Here is a 23,220-nt window from a genome sequence, read left to right as displayed (position 1 = left end):
TTAGTTGAGGGGTGGCTTACAGTAGTCAAAATTTGATATTGATGTTATATATTCAACAGGCTTGAATGTCCAAGCAATCTTGTCTACCTTCTTTGGTACAGCTATAAAACCTATTCTCCTTTAAACCTGCTTTTGCTTTTCACAGCACATAATCCAAGTTCAGTTCAGAAGCTTAATTGCTTCACCTCTCATTACTGTGACATGGCTGCAGACATACTGCCCTTAGTCATTTGACTAATTAAATTACATCAAAATATTGCACAAAGAAGCTATGACCTCTTTTTAATACAGCATATTGGTCATGACATGGTAAGGAGGGCAAAACCAAAACCACAAAAGTCCTGAAAATTTACATTATCACAATAGAAGTAATTTGTAGGCAAAACTGTTTGGGAGCAGCCTTCAGTTGGCATACAGTTTGGATTAATTATAAAATACGAATTACCAAATTTATGCACTTGCTTCAAGTTTTCACTATACAAGATTAAAACCTTTGACAGTACAAAATCATGCTGTATAGGTCATACTGTTTTACGTGCGTCCCTTAATGCCCTTATAAAGGTTAGCATACCACACAAGGTCAAGCAAGTAATATAACAATATTCTTTCCCAGCAATGAACATGTTGAAATGAATTATATTGGTCACACGGAACACACAGACAAAAGCAAGAACAATCCTTCTTCATTAATGGCACATCAAACTAATTCTAACAGGCTGAAATCATTAATGAAGTATCCTGAGGCAGAACAAAGTAATTACTACACTGTCCTATCAAAATAATTAGATATTTTCAGATGTTCCTGATAAAAATTGTCTTTAATAAGATTCAATATTATGCAGTAATAGGCATTGAAAACATACTTCTGGTCTCTCTGAGCACTGGCATCACTGTATACAATAATCTCTCCTCCTCAACAACTTTGCCCCGTACCCCCCAAAAAACAAAAAAAGCGGGGCATTACTTATTTCCTTAAAAAAGCTCAACAGCTTTGACCTGAACCCCCAAAAATGGGGTAGATTACAGAAAGTTTTTAATTCTGCGAGTAGATCGCAGTCTCTTGGGAGTTGGCCATCCCTGCCCTATACAGTTTAGGATTAGTGGAAGTCAATAACTGCTTGCTCTGAGTTGACCCTGCCAATGCACTAAGTCAGGGGTGTCAAACTCAAATTCATCGGGGGCCGCATCAGCAGTTTGGTCACCCTCAAAGGGCCGGATGACACCCCCTTTATGAACAAGGAGGAAGATGGTAGCTAAAATATAACTCATTCTCTTTGAAGGCATGCAGGCATAGATGGAAGGGGGTATTAGTTCTCCGCAAAGGTCGAGGACCCCAACATACACTCATGTAAGAAAACTTTTAGGTGCAGCTGTCCCCTATTGAGAGGAACAAGCGTCCTTTCATTATGTACAGCCTTCCTCGATTTCCCACTCCTACTTAAACATCAGCCCACAGCCCCACATAAAGGCAAACCACTCTTCAACATTCAAGTGTGTGTGATTAAAAGAAGCAATTTGCTATCATTCCCCTCCACACACACACTTTGTAAATATGGGGAACAGATAAATGACGTCTAAGGGTTAGGTTTCATCCTTTATTCCCCAAGGAGGAGGGACGTAAATACTTAAAATAGGGAGGCGCCTTTTCTCTCTGTGTGTGTTTTTTCCCCCTTTTCTTTTCCCTTTTTGGCAGGCGATAGAGCAAGTAGGTCTTAGGGAGTGGGTGGGGTCGGGCTTGACTTCCACACCTGCAAAGGTAAACGGAGGGAGATATCGGGGTGAGACGCGGGGGGGGGGGGGGCGTGGAGAAGAAGATATGAGATTGGAGGGAAAGAAACCTTGCAGCCCAACAAAAGCAGATAAATGTGCTAAGCCTCCAGCTTGCCCACAAAGACGACTCCTCTTCCTCCTCTTGTGTGTGTGTTGCTGCTGCTGCGACACGGCTACTACTTACCCCTCAGGGAATCGGTTGATTAAATGCACATTTCTATGCCACTGAATTCATAAAATCTGTACGGTGGCGGTACCAAAGAATGTAAAAGGAAGGAAAGAGTCTCTCTCCCCTCCTCACCTGAGCACGCAGCTGGGCGAGCTCCGGTCCACCTCCCATGTGGCGTAAAGGTTCATCTGGACCGGGAGCCCCCGAGCCGCCTCCCCCCGGGGCCAGAGAGCCTCCTCTGGGGCCGAGAGCGGCCGGCTGAGACAACGAAGGTGCCACCGCCGCCGGAGCAGGATCAGGTGCAAGCTGCTACTGCTGTAGCACTGCCGTCGGCAGCGGAGGCTGCCCTGAAAGGCTCTGTGCAGCCGGGGACGCCGAAGAAGCTGAGGTGCTGGATGCTGGCTGGTGCAGCGAAGGCGTGAGCGAGCCCCGCTGGCCGCAAAGTGCCCCTCTCTCCGCCATAGCTGAGGAGGAGGACGACGACGACGACGAGAGTCTCCCTCAATCCCCGCTAGCGCCGCCTCAGCCGCCGCCTTCTTTCCCCTTCAGCCGCGCGAGAATAAAAGGTGAAGGCTGGCGGCTGGCGGCGGCTACACGGGCCACATGACGAGGTCTGGCGGGCCGGATTCGGCCCGCGGGCCTTGTGTTTGACAACCGTGCACTAAGTCTTCTGACACTCGTCTAGCACCAATTTTGGTTCCTTTGCAGCATGCGTGAAGACCTTTTTTTATTTGCCCAAACCTTTTAGAAGGCAGCCCTGTTTCTGAAGTCAGTCCTGTTTAGGGAAGTTTTTAATGACTGACGTTTTAATGTATTTTTAATATTTGGTTGGAAGCCGCCCAGAGTGGCCGTGGAAACCCAGCCAGATGGGCGGGGTATGTATGTATAAATAAATAAAGATCATCATCATCATCATTACATTTTTTAACACAGAGAGTCGCTAGTGCTCTGTTTTATGAATTAATCTGATTAAATGACAGCTTTAAATTTCTTATTTTAATTGTTAGGTGATCTGTGCACCCCTAGTCACTATAGAAAAAAAAGTTATTCTGAACACATGTTTATGTATATCCTGGTCCATCTTGGTAAAGTTATTTGCAAACATACTTGACATACATAAGTAAAAATTATTTCTCCAGTCTGTGTCTAAAAGATCCATGGCTTTTCAACTTCCATCATGAGTTGCATGGACTTCCAAAAATGGAAGTTTTCATAAACTGAAAGAAGCTTCTTGACTCTCATATGTTATCAAGTTGGTGGTGGTGGTTGCTACTGCTACTGGTGCTGTTGTAAATAATAATAATAATAATAATAATTCAGTTTATTACCTTCCTGTCACCACCAGGTCCCAGAGTAAATTACAACAATTTAACATTCACTATTTAAATTTTTTAAAATTATCGTCAAAGGAATAGGGTGGGTCTTGAAAACATATCTTAGGTATCAAAGACCAGAATAAGAGGTGTATCTTCAGCATATAACAGAAACTGTATAAAAATGTGTCAAATGCATGATGTGTACATGTCTGTTTTTCTATCACTTATCTGTTTATTCCACTTGATGCCTAAGAAGCAGAGAAAGTTATAATAATAATAATAATAATAATAATAATAATAATAATAATAATAATAATAATACAAATTATTTATATCCCGCCCTCCCCAGCCGAAGCCGGGCTCAGGGCGACTAACAACACCAAAGTAGTGCAACATTATAAAAACATTATAAAAATTAATTAAAATCAAAATTGATGGCAACCTCTGCTGTCCAAAGGTGATGTTAAATGTTAACCACAGAAGACTTGTAGTTTGAACTAAATCCTGCAACTTCTAGCAGCACTTCTGCAACTTCTGGGATAATCATCATGATTATCTGCAGCAGGATAAATGAATGTAAGAAATATAAAACTATTTTTTTTAATCAGTCATTCTGAAAGGGTGAATGTGGCAGAAGAATTTCTCTGTTTTCCAAAATGAGTTAATAGTTCACAAAATGTTACAAATCAAGATAAACTAAGATAAAGTGGCAGAAAGATGGTGGAAGGCCCTGAGTGAGAGGCAGGGAAGTGGAGATCTCCCAGGGTGAGAGGAAAGCTCCCAGGTGAGGGTTGGGAGGGTCTGTCATTTTCCGAGAAGGAGGTGAGCGGGGATGAATCAAGAGCTTACTCTGAGCAAGGAGAGATACATGCACTTGCATAGTTTCTGCCCTTCAGGTATCCTGCTGCTGACTTTTCCCACTCCTATTTTTTAGGATGCTGTTAGTATTATGTTTCACCACTACACCAGTGATTGTAGATTCCACAGTGGTTGTAGAGATGGTTGCTGGGATGATATTGTGCATATGACATTGCTACTCAGAATTTGTGTATTATGTGTTGTAATAATAATAATAATAATAATAATTTATTATTTGTACCCCGCCCATCTGGCTGGGTTTCCCCAGCCACTCTGGGCGGCTTCCAACAAAGATGAAAGATACACTAAAATGTCACATATTAAAAACTTCCCTGAAGATGTCTTCTGAATGTCAGGTAGATGTTTATCGCTTTGACATCTGATGGGAGGGCGTTCCACAGGGCGGGCGCCACTACCGAGAAGGCCCTCTGCCTGGTTCCCTGTAACTTGGCCTCTCGCAGTGAGGGAACCGCCAGAAGGCCCTCGGAGCTGGACCTCAGTGTCCGGGCAGAACGATGGGGGAGGAGACGCTCCTTCAGATATACTGGACCGAGGCCGTTTAAGGCTTTGTTGTGCATTATAACCATAGAAATGTCTTAACTTTTTGTATTGTATGGATTTTATGTTATGACATAAATTGTTTATTATGTCCTACATTGTAAACTGTTTTTTTTTTTACTAAGGACAGTATAGAAATTTTAATATAAATTATGTCATCTCTGCTTTGACAAAGTATGACCAATGGCGTTTCAGTGCCTAATTCATGTCAAAAGCCAGAAGAGCTCTGTATGTGGAAGGGGAGGGGGGGGGAGACAGGACAGTGAATATTACATGTATTGGAGAGGAATTTCCACAAGAGGGAGCCAAACGTTCCATTTCAATCCTAAAGCATTTCTTAGGAAAGTGTACTGCTTTCTATATAAAAATAATTGCTGACAATTCTGTGAATGTTATTTCATACTGGAAGATGTCTTTCTATCCACTTTTCACTCGTCCAGATTATTTCCCAAGTCCAATGCATAAGGCATGTGTGCAGGACAGGTGCTGCTATAAAATTGCTTTACCAGACAGATCCCATGCTGTACCTATCATCTGTTGACCCAGTCATCTGGAACAGTGGTGGCAGGTAAATGCCGAAGTCTGTGAAGCTGTAGTGGGAGTGCACTGAATGTTGTATGTTGCACATACCTGCATTTTTGTGGGTGTGGGTGTGCCTGTGCATGCTTTGGAATATATACCGTATTTTTCGCTCTATAAGACGCACCAGACCACAAGACGCACTTAGTTTTTGGAGGAGGAAAACAAGAAAAACAATATTCTGAATCTCAGAAGCCAGAACAGCAAGAGGGATCGCTGCGCAGTGAAAGCAGCAATCCCTCTTGCTGTTCTGGCTTCTGGGATAGCTGCGCAGCCTGCATTCGCTCCACAAGACGCACACACATTTCCCCTTACTTTTTAGAAAGGAAAAAGTGAGTCTTATAGAGCAAAATATACGGTACGTTGTCCTCTATGCAGTGAATAATCAGCACCACCCCAAGGTCTTTTTCAAGCAGGGAAAAGTGCCTCTGAATGTGTGCAGAATGCATTCGCTTCATCGCATAACCAACTTAGATGCCTGCCACCCTGCTTCAGGGTTCATAGAATCATAGGACTGTAGAGTAGAGTTGGAAGGGACTCTGAGGGTCATCTAGTCTAAACTCTTGCTTTGAAGGAATCCTGCCCACAGCCATCCCTGGGTGGGCTCAAACCACCAACTTTCTGGTTAATACCCAGACTTACTGCACCACTAGGGCATCCTAACTATCAAAACTTAAAGAAAAAGAGCCATACTGCTTAGAATTAGTATAGTACAATAACTCTCTCTCTCTCTCTTTGCCTTTCTTTAACTAGCCTGATGATAAGTTGGCAAGAGTGGTTGAGTAGTAAATATTTTCAGTGAATACAAAAATCTAGCTTGCAAGATTATGTTTCTGAAGAATATCAAAAACCGTACAAAAGTAGTAAAATAATGTGTTATCAGGATGAAAATTCATAATGTGGTATGTGAGCTTTTGGGTTACACAGAGCTCTTCTTGAGGCTGGATGCAAGTAAAAATGGGGGAAACAGCTGTTCCTGGAAAGTGTTTAGATTTAAGAGTGGCCATATAAAAGTTTTTTCAGTCTAATTTATCTAACATCTTTTAGTCTGGGAAGCACTTCAAAACAAGCATCATAATAAAATGATGTACCGTATTTTTCTCTCTATAAGACGCACCAGACCACAAGACGCACTTAGTTTTTGGAGGAGGAAAACAAGAAAAAAATATTCTGAATCCCAGAAGCCAGAACAGCAAGAGGGATCGCTGCGCAGCGAAAGCAGCAATCCCTCTTGCTGTTTTGGCTTCTGGGAAAGCTGCACAGCCTGCATTCGCTCCATAAGACGCGCACACATCTCCCCTTCCTTTTTAGGAGGGAAAAAGTGAGTCTTATAGAGCAAAAAATACAGTAAGTAGCAAAATTCACTTTTAAAATAATGTAAGACTTTAGTACACAAAGGCAGGAACTGAGAAGCAAATTATGAGGGTGTTATTGATGCATGTGCTCTGAGATCCCCACTTTGGAAATACAGTGGTACCTTGGTTCTTGATCTTAATCTGTTCCGAGAGTCCGTTCAACTCCTAAAACCATTCGAGAACCAAGGCGTAGCTTCTGATTGGCTGCAGGAGCTTCCTGCACTCAAGCGGAAGCCGCAACGGACATACAGCTTCCAAGAAACGTTTGCAAACCGGAACACTTCTGGGTTTGCGGCGTTTGGGAGCTGATTTGTTCGGCAACTAAGACATTCATGAACCAAGGTTTGACTGTACAAAAACAGATAATCGGCTTCTCATCAACAAGTATGTTCCCAAAGGAGCTATTATTCAGAGGCACACTGTCTCTGATAGTGGAAGCATTAACGAGCCAGCATGGATGATACCCACTGACAGTCTCATCCTTCATGAATTCATCCAATCCCCTTTTAAAGCCATCCAAGGTGATGACCATTATGGCCTCCTAGGGGCGCACGATCCATGGCTTATGTGTTGTGTGGAGAGTTACTTTCTTTTGTCTACTGAATCTTTCAATTCTTAGCCTCACTGGATGTCTCTGGGTCAGAATGTATGAAAAAGGTAATAAAAACTTTTCACCATGCCCTGTATAAACTTCCATCATGTAACTTCTTACTTCCCTTTTCTCTAAAGTGGAAAGTCCCAGATGCCGCAACCACTCTTCATACAGGAGTCGCTCCATCCCACTGATCATTTTGGTTGTCTTTTTCTAAACCTTTTCTCACCCTACTCTATATCCTATTTGAGGTGAGATGACCAGGACTGTACACAGCATTCCAAATGCAGTTACATCACAGTTTTATATAAGAACATTTTGGCAGTTAGAATAGTAATAATAATTTTCCTATTTATACCCTACTCATCTGGCTGGGTTTCCCCAGTCACTCTAGGTGGCAGAATAGTAAAAACATGATAAAACATCAAACATTAGAAGCTTCCGGATACAGGGCTGCCTTCAGATGTCTTCTAAAAGTCTGATAGCTGTTTATTTCCTTGACATCTGAAGGGAGGGCGTTGCACAGGGTGGGCACCACTACTGAAAAGGCCCTCTGCCTGGTTCCCTGTAATCTCACTTCTCACAGTGAGGGAACCACAAGAAGGCTGAACAATGGGGGTGGAGATGCTCCTTCAGGTATACAGAAACAAGGCTCTTTAGGGCGATAAAGGTCAGCACCAACACTCTGAACTGTGCTCGGAAATGTACTGGGGACCAATGCAGGTCTCTCAGGACCAGTGTTATATGGTCCTGGCGGCCACTCCCGGTCACGGGTCTAGCTGCCGCATTCGGGATTAATTGCAGTTTCTGAGTCAGCTTCAAAGGTAGCCCCACATAGTCCAAGTAGTCCAAGCAGGAGATAACCAGAGCATGCACAACTCTGGCGAGACAGTGCACAGGCAGGTAGGGTCTCAGCCTGCCTATCAGATGGAGCTGCCCTGGACACAGAATTGACTTGCATCTCCATGGACAGCTGTGAGTCCAAAATGACTCCCAGGCTGCGCATCTGGTCCTTCAGGGGCACAGTTACCCAATTCAGGACCAGGGAACCCCCACATCCACCCACCCCATCCCTCCAAAACAGTACTTCTGTCTTGTCAGTATTCAACCTCAATCTGTTAGCCACCATCCATCCTCCAACCGCCTCAAGACACTCACAAAGGACATTCACCGCCTTCACTGGTTCTGATTTAAAGGAGAGGTAGAGCTGGGTATCATCCACATACTGATAAACACCCAGCCCAAACCCTCTGATGGTATCTCCCAGAGGCTTCATATAGATGTTGAAAATCATTGAGAAGAGGATGGAGCCCTGAGGCACTGGACAAGTGAGCGCCCAGGGGTCTGAACACTCATCCCCCAACACCACTTTCTGGACACAGCCCAGAAGAAAGGAGCGGAACCTCCGTATAACACTGCCCCCAGCTCCCAACTCCTCTAGACAGTCTAGAAGGATGTCATGGTCAGTGGTGTCCAAGGCCGCTGAGAGATCCAGCAGGACCAAAGCTTTCACCTTTGTCCCTAGCCTGCTGGAGATCATCAACCAACACAACCAAGGCAGTTTCAGTCCCATGATGAGGCCTGAATCCCAACTGGAAGGGATCCAAATGGTCCGCATCCTCCAGGCATGCCTGGAGTTGTTCAGCTCAATAACCTTGCCCAAGAATGGAAGTTCTGTTTCCTATCCATTTCCTAATGATCCCTAGCATGGTGTTCATCTTTTTCAAAGCTGCCACATCCTGGACCAACATCTTCAGCAAGCTATCCACGAAACCCACTAGGTATCTTTCCTGGTTACTCACCACCAGTTCAGACCCAATGGAGATATATGCCTTTTGCCTCAATGTACCAAACTTTACACTTGCTAACCATAAATTGTACAACAGACTTGTTCACCCCTAGCTCTAGATTCTTTATGAAGAAGTTGAAAAGCACTACTTCCCATACCAATGCTGGTGAGGCTCCACTGTCCAAAACCCTCCTTTGGGAAAACTGTCCACTTATTCCTACTCTCTATTTCCTGTTTCTTAACCAGTTACCGATATACAACAGGATCTCTGATCTTATTTCAGGACTGCTAAGCTTATACAGGAGGGTTTGGTGAGCGGGCAACAGTTTGACCTTAAGTCAATATCCCTGACAGTGTCTAGAGCAGGGGTCGGCAACGTGTGGCCCATGGGCTGGATGCAGCCCATGAAGACTGGCCCACGAGCCGCCCCTGAACTGAGCCGCCCGCTCAGTGAGTCCCCCACGCACTGCGCTAAACCAGTGCAGCACGGTGCGGAGACTCAAGCGGTACCGAAAATCACGTCTGCGCATGTCCAGATGCTGAAAATTGCTTCTGTGCAGGCGCGCTTTTTGGCGTCTTGGCATTGCGCAGAAATAATTTTCAGCATCGCGGACATGTGCAGACGCGATTTCCGGTGTCATGCTGCGCCAATCAGGCCCACGGACGATCTCTGTGGGAGTGATCCGGCCCATGGCCAGTAAACCTTGCCGACCCCTGGTCCAGAGAACTGAGACACATGAGAGTTGGATGGAATAACACCTGATAATGATTCTTAAGCATTCAACATATTAGATTTCATACATAGTACTCTACCATATAGTTAATGTGCTTGATTTCAAAACTTGTAAAAAGCTATGGGTGGCAACAGGGCTGGACCACCCATGAGGTGGGATGAAGGAGCTCCCTTGGGCAGAAGAAGTGGCACTGGAACTGGCGCTAGTTTCTGGTAAGAGAAAGATCTCACTGAAAATACCCACTTGATAGGCATCACCACGCATCCGAGGTAAGAGAGGCGGTGGCAGCAGCACATTCCTGTTTCAACTCAGGTCGCAAAACAGGATGTGCTGCTCCTGAGTTGGACAGCATCTGCACCAATAGTAAGCAGATTGTCCTGAAAGAAGTGAGCCAGAGGCAGCAGTGAAGCATGATATGCCTTTTTGTTCTTACCAGGGTGGTATATCTGCATGCGAGCTAAACCACTGCAGTCTGTGGGCACATGACTCAGTGCTCTTCCATACAAAATAATCCTCACCACATAGAAAACTAGATGTCAGAGAGAAATAGTCTCCCTTGACCTTCTCTTTGACTTCTAGATGTTGTTTTTATGTGCAGGGAAAATGTTTGCATGGCATATCATTCAACCAGGAAAGCCTCCACAGTCTGAAGTGGTAGAGCCCAGACACATGTTTATAGATCTACAGCATGACTCAACATCTATTTTTTACACAACTTGATTCAATTAATAAAAAAAATCCTTTCAGCAGCACCTTAGAGGCCAACTAAGTTATTGGTATGAGCTTTCGTGTGCATGCACACTTCTTCAGATACACTGAAACAGAAGTCACCAGACCCTTATATATAGTTAAAGGGTGGAGAGGGTAAAATAAATTTGAATTAGGTACTCCTTGATACTATGTAGGAAAAATTATTTACCATCCTGAAAGACTCTCTCCACATTCAGCCCATAGGTAGCACAGGTTTCATAGTAGGTAGATCTTTTCAAATCATTCGACAGTTTCCGCGCTCTACCATCATCAATGACACGAGGATTACTGGAACTTATAGCATCTACAAAGAAAACAGTAGGGTGATTTTTTCCATCAAATACAAAAACAAGACACAAAATTTTAAACAGAATTTTCTGAGAGTACTCTTTAGACCAGTTTCACTTCTACTTAAAATTATTTTTGAATTCCTATTCTGAGGTATAGGAATTATGGAATTAAATGCATAAGCACCTAGCATTTGGACCAGTGTCTTGAGTCATGCACACTAGGATGCTTAAACATTATTTTGTTCATATTTACCAGAACCTTAAACTATTCCCATGTACCATTTTAAAAGAGCTACTGTCTGTGGCCACCACAAGTTCATTCAATTCTTCCTTTCAACCCCATGTGTTTCTCATAATTGGACAGAATTCAAAAGGGTTGGTAAATAAACTGGGACTTTTGTGGGCAGAAAAAAAAGTCTGCATCCCCATAGAAATGTAGAATAATTTAGAACTGTGGCCTTCAAGGACATCATACACCTAAAGTGTGAATATTACAGCTGGATTACAAATGAGTGGAACACTTGATCTGATTTCAAAAGCTCATCAATCATGAATTCTAGTAGCTTAAGAGGAAACTGAGCATTAATAATTTGTTTTATTATTACCATGGGGGGGAGGGTATAAATACACATATTTCATAAATTAAAGCAAGGGGTTTCAGCATTGTTATTAGACAGCAAACAGCCTGCATAGTGCAGGGGGAGAAATACTCTCAGGAGGCGGCTTTGTACATTATCAGCAGAAGCCACCGAGGAAGCTCAAGATCAAAGAGTTATCCCTAGAAGGAAAAATCTGTAATTCCCATCCTGCTGGGAGATATCAATGCTCCCCACATGGAGGCAGCTTTGGCATTACTCCAAGAATATCAAGAAGAATTACGGGTCATGTGGGTCTTCCGAGTTTTTCTAGCAATATGCAAAGCTAACCTTGCTGTCTTTTGGGAATCTTGTGTCCAAATCAACTGGATGCTTAAAAAAAGAAAAACATTGTAGAAACTAGGGGTGTTCGTCAGATTTGAACAAATTCCAAGTCAAGGTGCCTAGAGGGATTTTAGGCTTATTCAAACTGAGGTAAAGTGAGATCCGTACAAAGCTGAATCAGTTGAAACAGAGATGATTCAGATATTTTTTTAAAAATCTGCAGATAAGCACGTACTAAAATAAAATGAAATTTAAAATGTTTCCTGGGTGTTTTAAAAATAAACACTTAATGAATCCACACAGAAGTCCCTCTACCTATTTGCCCTTAATTTTACAGGAACTATCACAGGAACTATCCTAGGAGAGGACCTACTATTCCTGCAAATTTCACTCATTTCTGCCAAAAGTAAACAATTTATAGCTGTTCTTTGATCACCCAGTAATGAATGAGGGGAAGACCTATGAAGCACAACAGAGTGAGGTGGACTGCTTCCTGAGGAGCTGATTGGAGGTTTGAACCAAGTCTTGTGGTTGGGGCACATCCATATTAGAAACTCACACTACGGCTTCATGAATTTCCTTGTCAGTGTGCATTTTTTGGAGAGAAAAATTGATCTGATGTGTAGAGATCTTTCCTATTCTAATTGATTCAGGAGGGTTCTGGAAGCTTCTCTGTGTGATACAAGCTAATGCAAACTGGAGGTTTCTAGCCAACAAGCAAGTTTTTATTCTGCCTAAAAACAGGCAGAAGGTTCCTGATGTTTGGGTTACTCCTTTGGAGAATCTGAACAGCTGATTTGGACTGGTTCTGTCATCTCTTTCAGACAAGGTCATGCTGACTATAATAACAGGTCAGAAAGAGCCTGAGTTTCACTATTCTATCTCTCTTTCCCTTTGGTGTGGTGCTCTGTATGCTTAAATTTTAAGGTTTTAGTCTTATTATAAGTTACTGTAAGTTTAGGTTAAGTCTGCTGCAACTGGATTTCTTATGGACAGTGCCAATCTTGAATGTATGGATTTGTGACCACTATGCTCATTTACCTTCACTAGCAGTAGTAAACTCTGCTGCATGAAATACAATTGCCTCTGGTCTATTTTTTGGGAATCCTGCAACGTGTTTAAGTTTTTACTCTGCTAACTATACGTTGAAGTTTTGCTCTGGATCAATATTGAGTAGAATTCTTGTCACTCCTCTCTCACGAAGGCTGTGCTTGGGAACTGCACTTTTCAGAACAGACTTATTGATATTTGAAGAAAGGAGACATCAATAGCCTTGCAAAACTCTAGAAATTTTGCTTTTTGCTGCGCAGAACTGGAAGTTGTTGAAGCTCTTATGACAACAAACACAAAGTCATTTCTCATCCTCTGATCCCGAATTCAACTTATTTGCTACCCTCCCTACATGCAAATAAGATCTTGCCTAAACAAAATGCAATTTTTCAAATCCAGTCAAGAGGCTGGCTGAATTTTTTCCCTAAAAAATATTTATGATACTATTCAGGATTATGGACTCAACTACATTAGTCAAAAAACAGTGTTTTGAACATGCAACACCAGATGGCGCCAGAGAGTAAATAAAATATCTATGAGATTTTCCATAGCATTTTTCCCCCCGTTCGTAGATCCACCCTATGTATTGGTAGTAAAAGGACAGACTGCAGCATGTATTTGTTTGTGTACTTTGAATCCATTCCCAATCCTTACAATGCAGCAAGCTAGAATAATTCATTTTGGTTTCACATAATCCTTTTGCTTTTGAGGCTAAGTGTAGGTCATTTACAGAATGAAATTATCCAAGATGAAGCATTCCTATATAGGAGCCTCATCTGCTTCTATGTCATAAAGGGTATCAAACTGGAAGAGCTCATTTTTTCTCAGATGGTCCCTCTGCGGGGTTTTAGATATAACTCAAACTTATAGCTGAGATGAACCAAGAAGAAATTAGACAAAGGATCCAGTTGCAATTTTTTAAAAATCTATATTTTCATTAACTATCTAATGAAGATTTTATTAATTCAACTATTTCATCTGAATAGAACCACTATTACGTAAATATTTGGCACAACCATTTTAATCAGCTAAATTGTAATCTACACATTATTAATCTAAACCAGTTATGTCCAAAGTCTGGCCTGCGGGCCAGTTGTGGCCCGTGTTCCTGTTTAATATGGCCCCACAGGTAATTTGGCAAAATCTATCTGTTGTGGCCCCCAGTGAAGCCCCGAGTGCCTCTCAGGACCCCTGGGATCTCTGGATCTTTCAATGCCATGGGACTGCACGTCCTCAGTCTGTGTTCTCACAATCTCTTGGACATCACAGGATTTGGTGCGTTCCTTTTCCCTGTGCTGTGTCTTCACCACACTCAGCCACAAAGGCAGGCAATTCATCTTTGCTGCAACTGAAGAGAACCTGCACTTTCCATCTTTATTCAGGACAGGGGACAATAGACAAGAGTGCAGAAGAGTGCATAAAGCTAAAAGTAAAAAGATCAAAGTTTATTACATGAGGCTACAAGACACTGCCTCCAGACACTACCCCTCACTTGTGACCCACCAGCATTTAGCACTGTACATTACAGTGTAACTCCATTTGGAAGAGATCTCTGGCGAATTCTTGTTGGCACTGGAACTGCACTCACATGATCTCTTCCCCTTCTGGCCAATTTCTAAAATGGCGACTGTAAATAAGAGAAGGAAAGTTGACAGTGAGGGCCGCTGCTTCCAGGACAGGTGGAAAGTGGAATATTTCTTCAATGAAATACGGAATCACTGTGTTTGTCTGATATATCAAGAGACTGTGGCTGTTTATAAGGAATTTAATGTCAAGAGAAACTACCAGTCGAGACATAGCACACACGACAAGCTAGCAGGGCATGAACGCAGTGAAAAGTGTAAGCAACTTGAAGCTGTTTTAATGTCAGAACAGAGACTTTTCACAAGAGCCCATTAGTCAAATGGAAATGCCACTAGGGCGAGCTATGAGGTGGCAACATTAATTGCTAAAAATTGCAAATTTTTTGCTGAGGGTGAATTTATCAAAGAATGTGTTATGAAAATGGTTCAGAATATCCGTCCTGAGAGGAAGCAAGGGTTTGCCTGGCTCGTAACACTGTAGTACAGAGAACTGAAGATATTTCATCAGATGTTAAGAGACCATTGATGTCCAAAAGAGTGGATTTTGACTTCTTTTCAATAGCCTGTGATGAAAGCACAGACCTATCTGACACAGCTCAGCTGCTGATTTTTATGAAAGGGGTGGACGATGAAATGAATGTGACTGAAGAGTTGTTACTTGACCTCCAGAGCCTTATGGACCAAACAAGACAAAAATATTTGTTTGTTTCTGTTAGTTCCGCCATAGATGACATGAAAATGCCTTGGAACAAAGTTACTGGGATTATTACTGATGGGGCACCTGCCACGGCTGGTGAACGAAGTGGATTATCAACCCTAATCTGTAACAAGGTGATCGAAGAAGGAGGCAAAGCTATTAAACTCCATTGTATCATTCATCAACAGGTTCTCTGTGCCAATAATCTCAGATATGATCATGTTATGAAACCAGTGCTAAAGACTATTAATTTTATTCGCTCTAAAGCCCTGTGCCACCTCCAGCTGAATACAAAGATGTTTTATATCACAACCATGTAAGGTGGCTCAGTTGGGGGTCGGGTTTTACTCTCTCAGAAAGGAAATTGGAGAATTCTTGGAAACAAAGGGACAACCGATGCAAGAATTATCTGATCCTATTTGGCTGGCTGATTTGGGGTTTTTAGATGACATAACAAAGCATCTGAATGTACTGAACATGAGTCTTCAGGGGAAAGATGCAGCAGTGAACCAGCTTTATTCACACCTCAAGGCCTCTGGAACAAAACTGCAACTTTTCCAAAGGCAATAGTCACAAACACAGCCCAATACCATACATTTTTCAGTGTTGCGGGAAATAATGAACAGTTTTCCACAGGACAGTAGCAGTGCACAAACAACCAGGTATGCAACAGACATCACATCTCTGGCTGGGGAGTTTAAGCGGCGCTTTCAGGATTTTGCTGCTATTGAAAAGGAGATCAGCCTTTTCTCCTTCCTCTCCATTCTCTGTTGACCCCAATGATGCTCCAGATCAGCTGCAGCTCGAGTTCATTGAGCTGCATTGTGACAGCGAGTTACGCAATCGTCACCAACAGCTCTCTCTTGTGAACTTCTACCGCCAACTGGATAAGAGCTGGTTTCAAGAGATTCGAACATTGGCTAAGAAAATGCTGAGGTTGTTTGGCTCAACATATTTGTGTGAGAAGACATTCTCTGCTATGAACTTTAACAAGAACCGTGTGAGGGCAAGACTAAGTGACTCTCACCTGCATGACATTTTGTCAATCAAAACCACTGCCTTTGAACCAGACCTGGCCTATTTGCTGCAGTCCAGATCTCAGCTTCACCCTTCACATTAGTACCGGCAAGTTGTTGTTTTTTCAATTGAGATGAATACATTGTAAAATCTGTTAATGTCAGTTGGTCTAAATCAGGTATAAATATATTTGGACACAACATGTATACCTGGTGTTATGTTCCTGTTCATATTTTTTTACCTTAAAAGTTGATAGGTACCCCTGCCCGTACGGGCCAGTCGTGTCCGACTCTAGGGTTGTGCGCCCATCTCACTTAAGAGGCTGGGGGGCCAGCACTGTCCGGAGACACTTCCGGGTCACGTGGCCAGCGTGACGAAGCTGCTCTGGCGAGCCAGCACCAGCACAGCACACGGAAATGCCGTTTACCTTCCCGCTATAAAGCGGTACCTATTTATCTACTTGAACTTAAGAGTGCTTTCAAACTGCTAGGTGGGCAGGAGCTGGGACCGAAAGATGGGAGCTCACCCCGCCGCGGGGATTCGAACCGCTGACCATGCGATCGGCAAGCCCTAGGCGCTGAGGATTTACCCACAGCGCCACCCGCGTCCCAAAAGTTGATAGACAACCTTTATTACCAATAATATGTAATGTACTTCACAATGTTCCTGACATATATTTCAGCTTCCTGGATTTTTTTTTCATTTGGCCTTCAGATATGAAAGGCAGAGTGATTTAACACCTGTTCAGATTTGTCATCCATGTGACAAAATGAAAAGTATGCCGTTTGCAATAAACTTTGCATAAAATTGTTAATTTGTATTTAATTTTAATGGTTCAAAGTATGTCAGACAAAATAGTTGGCCCTCACACATGTTCACTTCATCAAATCTGGCTCTCTGTGAAAAAAGTTTGGACACTCCAATCTAAACTAAGAATGTACTTTTTATGAGCTCATTAAGATTCTAAAGACAACTCTATAAACAAGGAGCTTTCAAACTCTATTGTCTAAATGCAACAAGGTAAAGATTAAAAAGTTGCCTGGTATTGCTCACTCTTGCCTTAGCCTAAAGGTCAAGCAGATCAAAAGAAACTGAAAGAACCAGGTTGCACAATATTTTTGGTAATTCTCAAAGCTGCTATAAAGCAGCAAAGAGCATGCCAAAATGTAAGATTTTGTCCCACTGAGCCACAATTCTGGCACTCCATGAACTGACAAGGGTATATTCATTTTTCCCTTGCTGGGCAGCACATTCCCTCACACCAAGTTCAGTCTAAAAATCAACGTAAAAGAATCAGGAATAACCACTACTTAAAACTTAATATTTAGTGTATTGGAATATCTTTAGATACGCCCTGAAAGAGTGTGGAAAATTCACCTTCATTGTCAAATGCTATAAACAAGCAACGGACACTCTGGTTCTGTGAGCTTCCCAATGGTTGGTCACTGTCTGAAACTGAAGGTTCAGTCAAGAACGTACTCTGCTTGAACAGAGAGGGGGAGATGCCTATAACCCACCTGAAATTCCTCTCGCCTCCCCCAAAATCAATTCCAGAGAGACTATGCAGGCTTAGAAGGGGTAACTGCCGTAAAAGTACAAGAAAAAGTACAAGAAAGCACAGTAGGATTTGGGGATCAAAGCCATTAGGATGCACTAAATAGAATCTTGCTCTAATCTGGCACCTGAACTGAAATCTTCAGGTCTATAGAAATCCAATTTGCCATCAAATTTCAGAATAAAAATAAATGACAAAACAAAATACATCCTATATCTTACACTGGCCAATCTCAAATAGCATTTGCTTTATTGAGGCTTTAAGCAAGGATGCAAATCACATCCAAGAGAGTTAATTTAATAATCATGCAACTAATGAGAGTTCTTCTTATATGCTTCAAAATAGTGGTCAATAGCTTCTATGTGGATTTAACTATGGTGACAGGGGGTAAGAGAAATTCAACATACGATGCTACTGTAAACACATAATCGCATAGTGCCATAATGCAGAAATGCCAAATGCAAATATAATTAATAAATTAGCTTTATTGTATATATTTTATTCAACTAAATGGTACTGGAAATTTGAACACCTTGGATTTGCATCTATCAAAAAAAAAAAAGCCTATCTTGATGTTCCAGACCTGGTAAACATATTGTTTTCCCTAAAGTCCTAAACAGACAAAAGAATAATGAGGCTCCTCATGAGGCCAGAGGAACATCGCCTGGCTGTGAGTGTGAAGGCCACTCCCTGCAAGGCCCTCTCCACCTGGCCTAGGGGGCGAGGCCCACACTCACCAGCCCTACTGAAGAGTCTCCTCATGAGGCCGGAGGAAAATCGCCCAGCTAATGTTTTACTGATTGATTGATTGATTGATTGATTAATATGCTGTAAACTGCTTTGAGATTTTTATTAAAACTATAAAGCAGTATAGAAATAAATAAATAAATGAAAAAGAAGAAGAAATGCTCCCAGTCCTCAGAAATTAAACATCAGTGACCAGACATAAAACATATTCTGAGTAAGTAATAATAATAATAATTTATTATTTGTACCCCGCCCATCTGGCTGGCTTTCCCCAACCACTCTGGGCGGCTTCTAACAAAGATTAAAAATAAATTAAAATGTCACACATTAAAAACTTCCCTGAACAGAGCTGCCTTCAGATGTCTTCTAAATGTCAGGTATTTGTTTATCTTTTTGACATCTGCTGGGAGGGCATTCCACAGGGCGGGTGCCACTACCGAGAAAGCCCTCTGCCTGGTTCCCTGTAGCTTTGCTTCTCGCAGTGAGGGAACTGCCAGAAGGCCCTCGGCGCTGGACCTCAGTGTCCGCGCAGAACGATGGGGGTGGAGACGCTCCTTCAGGTATACTGGGCCGAGGCCGTTTAGGACTTTAAAGGTCAGCACCAACACTTTGAATTGTGCCCGGAAACATACTGGGAGCCAATGTAGGTCTTTCAGGACCGGTGTTACGTGGTCTCGGCGGCCGCTCCTAGTCACCAGTCTAGCTGCTGCGTTCTGAATTAGTTGTAGTTTCCGGGTCACCTTCAAAGGTAGCCCCACGTAGAGCGCATTGCAGTAGTCCAAGTGGGAGATAACTAGAGCATGCACCACACTGGCAAGACAGTCCGCAGGCAGATAGGGTCTCAGCCTGCCTACCAGATGGAGTTGGTAGACAGCTGTCCTGGACACAGAATTGACCTGCACCTCCATGGACAGCTGTGAATCCAAAATGACTCCCAGGCTGCACACCTGGTCCTTCAGGGGCACAGTTACCCCATTCAGGACCAGGGAGTCCCCCACACCAGCTCGCCCCCTGTCCCCCAAGAACAGTACTTCTGTCTTGTCAGGATTCAACCTCAATCCATTAGCCACCATCCATCCTCCAACCGCCTCCGGGCATAAGGGTGTTTTACAAACAAAATCTTAGAACGCTATTTGAAATCTCCTAGGTAGTATTGGTAAACAGATCAACAAAGTTCTCTTAAAAGACTTACTTATAAAAATAAAAGAACAAGGGCCAAACAATTAAATGAAGTATTTTTCAAGGAAAGATATATGGCACATGAGACAACACTTACCCTGAGTACCCACAAGTACCATTGGGATTTCATTAGTGTTGCGATAGTTTGCCATACGGCTATAGTGGTGGTACACGGTTTGGAAGCTAATTTCATCCTCTAGGCTGAAGACAAATATAACAGCATCTACCCACGTGGCAAACTGCAGGAAAAGAACATGGATAAACAATTCTTGTTGATATTTTTTAAAACACCAGACTCTTAACATGAGAGATACTTAGCAAGCAGCACTTGTTTACATCTAGATCCCATCTTTCATGCAAGGAGCTCAAGATAGTGTCCATGGTTCTTCTCCCCATTTGTATCATCACAACAACCTGGTGAAGTAGGCTTAAATATGGTGTCGAGCCCAAAGTCCCCCAATGAGCTGAATGGGATTTGAACCTTTTTCTAGGGTTGCCATATTTCCAAAAGTAAAAAACCAGGACACCCCAAAATTGCTGAGCTTTTTATACTCGATTTTTTACGCAATTTTTTGGTGAAAACTCCTTATGTAACCGCTAGCTAAAAGCCTGTAATTCTGCATGATAATCCCAGTTAGGTTTCTCAGAGCAGCGCTTGGGGGTCTTGAGCAGCCAATCCTGTGCCACATACACACGGACCCAGCGCTGCCTATCTTGTCATGGCTGAAGGCGAAGTGCAATGCCTGGCGGGAAGAGAGTAAGCGATAGGAACCCTCAAGGAACAGAGGCCATAGCAACGTGGACACCATTTTCAATCGAAGGGAGTCAGACAGGAAGGGGGACCAGGCGCACCCACTGCTCTGCCATCTGGAAACAAGTGTCGCCACGTTTTCTGCTCTGACCAAGTTCATCCGTCCTCAGAGATCTCATCTGGTCAGGACTTGCTTCTAATTGCAGAAAGGTGAATGAGAACAAAGGTGCAATTTTTTTGTTTACTTGCTGAAGATCCAGGACAAACTGCCACCTTCCGGAAATCCCCCCCCCCCCCCCGGATCTCACTTCTGCCTTTGAAATCCCAGTAATGTCTGGGAAAATCCCGGAGTATGGCAGCCCTACCTTTCCCCCCCAGGTCCTAGCTCAACACTCTCACCAATACATCACTGAAACCAAGCAGTGACCAAAACTGTCAATGGGTTATTCCTTACGATCTAACCTGTCATCAGGTTGTTATTCCCCAATAAAAGGTATATTTTTGTAAACATTTAGTGACACAATACTTTTATGAATGTTAGCGCCTTGCCTCCGTGAGCAAGCTGGCCACTGAATTCTGCACAAGCTCGTTTCTGAACCATCTTCAGAGGCAGCCCCATATATAATGTGTTGAGATAAACTAACCTAGATGTTACCAGAGCATAAATAAAAGAAGTTAGGCTATCCTTGTCCAGATGGGGCTTCAACAGAAATACCAGTCATATCAGCCAGAAAATCCCCCAGAGCCATCTGGAAGCCCATGGGTGGACCATCCTCATATGTCCCCCGCCTCTGCAGAGGGAAAAAGGTGCTGGAATTTCAACAGGAAGCGATATGACCACAACAAGAGACTAATGTCAAGATCGCCCTCTTCCTGCCCAGTTGAGAAAATAAGGCCCAAAGTGCAGCCTGCCACATGTGTTGGCGCCAGGGACAGGTTGGGACAGCCCCATGGCAATCAGGGCAGCCATGAAGTCTTGAGCCACCCTAGAGCCGGTTGCCTCGGCATGGATGTGGAAATCCCCCCAAACCAGCAGTCTAGGAGTCCTCAACTCCACCTCTGTCAATGCAGACAGGGACACTACTGGGCACCAAGGTGAGAGGTAAACCAGTAGAATCCCTAATGTGTCCTGACTGCCCAATGCCAGGAGCACATACTCTGATCCCCACCCTCAACTGGACAGAGAGCCTGGAGGGATATATGGCATTTCTATAGACCACTGGACCTGCCCTGACCCTCAACTCTGCCCTGATACTGTACCATGTACCCAGGTAGGCATGGCTGGGTAAAAGCAACTGCATCCTGCTTACCCACCCAGGTCTCAGTGATGCAGAACCAACCTGGCATTCAACAGCAGATGCAGCAGCCACAGACGTAAGGGCTGGCTGATAGGAGAAGCACAGTTCCTTTGGTTGGAGGAGGGGCTGGCACATGGTACAGGCACAATCGCACTGCACCAACTTCCCCACTGCCTCCCCTCCTGGTAAGCTGCAGTGGTGCTGGTGATGGGAGCACAGCTAAGTGCTGCCCTGGCCCGTTGGTGTTGGATCTCAGTCCATGTGTACGTACAGTAAGAAACAAGGATACCATTTGCAAGGGAGAATACACAGTATGTAATCCTTTCAACTGTATCCACCACCACTAGTCAATCCACAATAGAGGACTATCTAAACACATACACTTGCAGTCTATGCCACTTTGGGAGCAAAAACAGTGTAGCAGCTTTAACTCTGAATGTGGAAACTCAGATTGAAACGCCCATTCAGTCTTGAAGCTCCATCTCTTGGCCTAATCTACCTCACAAGAGCTTCCTTTTGATACAGCGGAGAAGGAAATCTTGTATACAGTCGTACCTTGGTTCTCGAATGTAATCCGTTCCAGAAGTTAGTTTGACTTCCGGAAACGTTTGAAAATCAAGGTGTGGCTTCCAATTGGCTGCAGGAGCTTCCTGCACCCAATCGGAAGCCACAGAAGCCACGTCAGACCTTTGGCTTCCAAAAAACATTTGCAAACCAGAACACTTACTGCCGAGTTTGCAGCATTCGGGAGAACCAAGATATGACTGTACTGTCCTCAGCAAATCAGAAGAGTGGACCAGAAATGTGCTACTAGAATAATGCCAGGACAGCATGTCATGTTATGTAACTCTTAATAACACCCTGAAACATGCCGAACACACGTGCTCTAGAAACCATATGATTGTGAGCATTAACACAAAGGCATGGATCCCAAGTTAACTTAGGAAAATTCAAGGAAGGGAATTTTCCTGTTGCCAATGTCCCTTTGGAGTGACTTTTGGGTGGCACAGATACTTGCAGGATAGAAGTGTTCCCTCCCAGTACTTCTAAGCCAACTGGTTCGGTTCTATCACTATACAACAACCCTTTGTTTTAGAAGAGGAAACAGTGTTACACCTGCACTTTGATGTTGAACACACTTAGACTGAGATGGCAATTTATAGTTCAGTGGTGATCACAAAAGTTCCAGATTACAGGATTCAAATGAACCACAGTGAATTATTACTGCAGGAGGAATAGCGAAGCAAGGGAGCCAGGGTTAAACCCTCATTTTGATAAAACTGAAAGTATCTGCCAAAAAAATGAAAGTGAAGGGGGGGTGTCCCAAAATAAAGGAACAATCAACAAACATGGTATTAGTTTTCTGATCAATCCATACCCTAAGGTTCTAGCCATACATGGCCTCCACTTCGCAGGCCCAACATTTCAAGATCAGAATAAAACACTGCTCCACTCGGTAAATGTGTAGAAGACTTTATTAAATATCCTGTTCCCTTCATGCATGTTGCATACTTTATATGTGCATATTAATCTAGTATGACTGAACAACTTTAGTCAAAAGTTTGTTATATACAACTGCAGTGGTAACTTGGGTTACAAACACTTTGGGTTACAGACTCTGCTAACCCAGAAGTAGTACCTTGGGTTGAGAACTTCGCCCCAG

At 43.2% G+C, this 23,220-nt stretch overlaps 2 protein-coding genes across 9 annotated transcripts in view; one reads left to right on the top strand and one right to left on the bottom strand.

Annotated features, from left to right (window-relative positions):
• Positions 1 to 23,220, top strand: part of TRPM8 (transient receptor potential cation channel subfamily M member 8) — a 300,849-nt gene that overhangs the window by 138,106 nt on the left and 139,523 nt on the right. The window lies entirely within an intron of this gene.
• AGAP1 (ArfGAP with GTPase domain, ankyrin repeat and PH domain 1) overlaps positions 1 to 23,220 on the bottom strand; it is a 306,162-nt gene that overhangs the window by 234,276 nt on the left and 48,666 nt on the right. For all 4 annotated transcript variants that reach the window (XM_081909457.1, XM_081909458.1, XM_081909459.1 and 1 more), the window contains 2 exons: positions 19,606 to 19,747; positions 10,640 to 10,774 (listed from right to left, as the gene is read on the bottom strand). In XM_081909457.1, the coding sequence (XP_081765583.1) occupies positions 10,640 to 10,774; positions 19,606 to 19,747 (277 nt within the window). The remainder of the gene's footprint in view (positions 1 to 10,639; positions 10,775 to 19,605; positions 19,748 to 23,220) is intronic.

This window comes from Podarcis melisellensis (genome assembly GCF_964234715.1).
Source record: "Podarcis melisellensis genome assembly, chromosome: 1".
NCBI classification, from domain to species: Eukaryota; Metazoa; Chordata; class Lepidosauria; order Squamata; family Lacertidae; genus Podarcis; species Podarcis melisellensis.
This window is presented reverse-complemented; position numbering and strand designations above follow the sequence as displayed.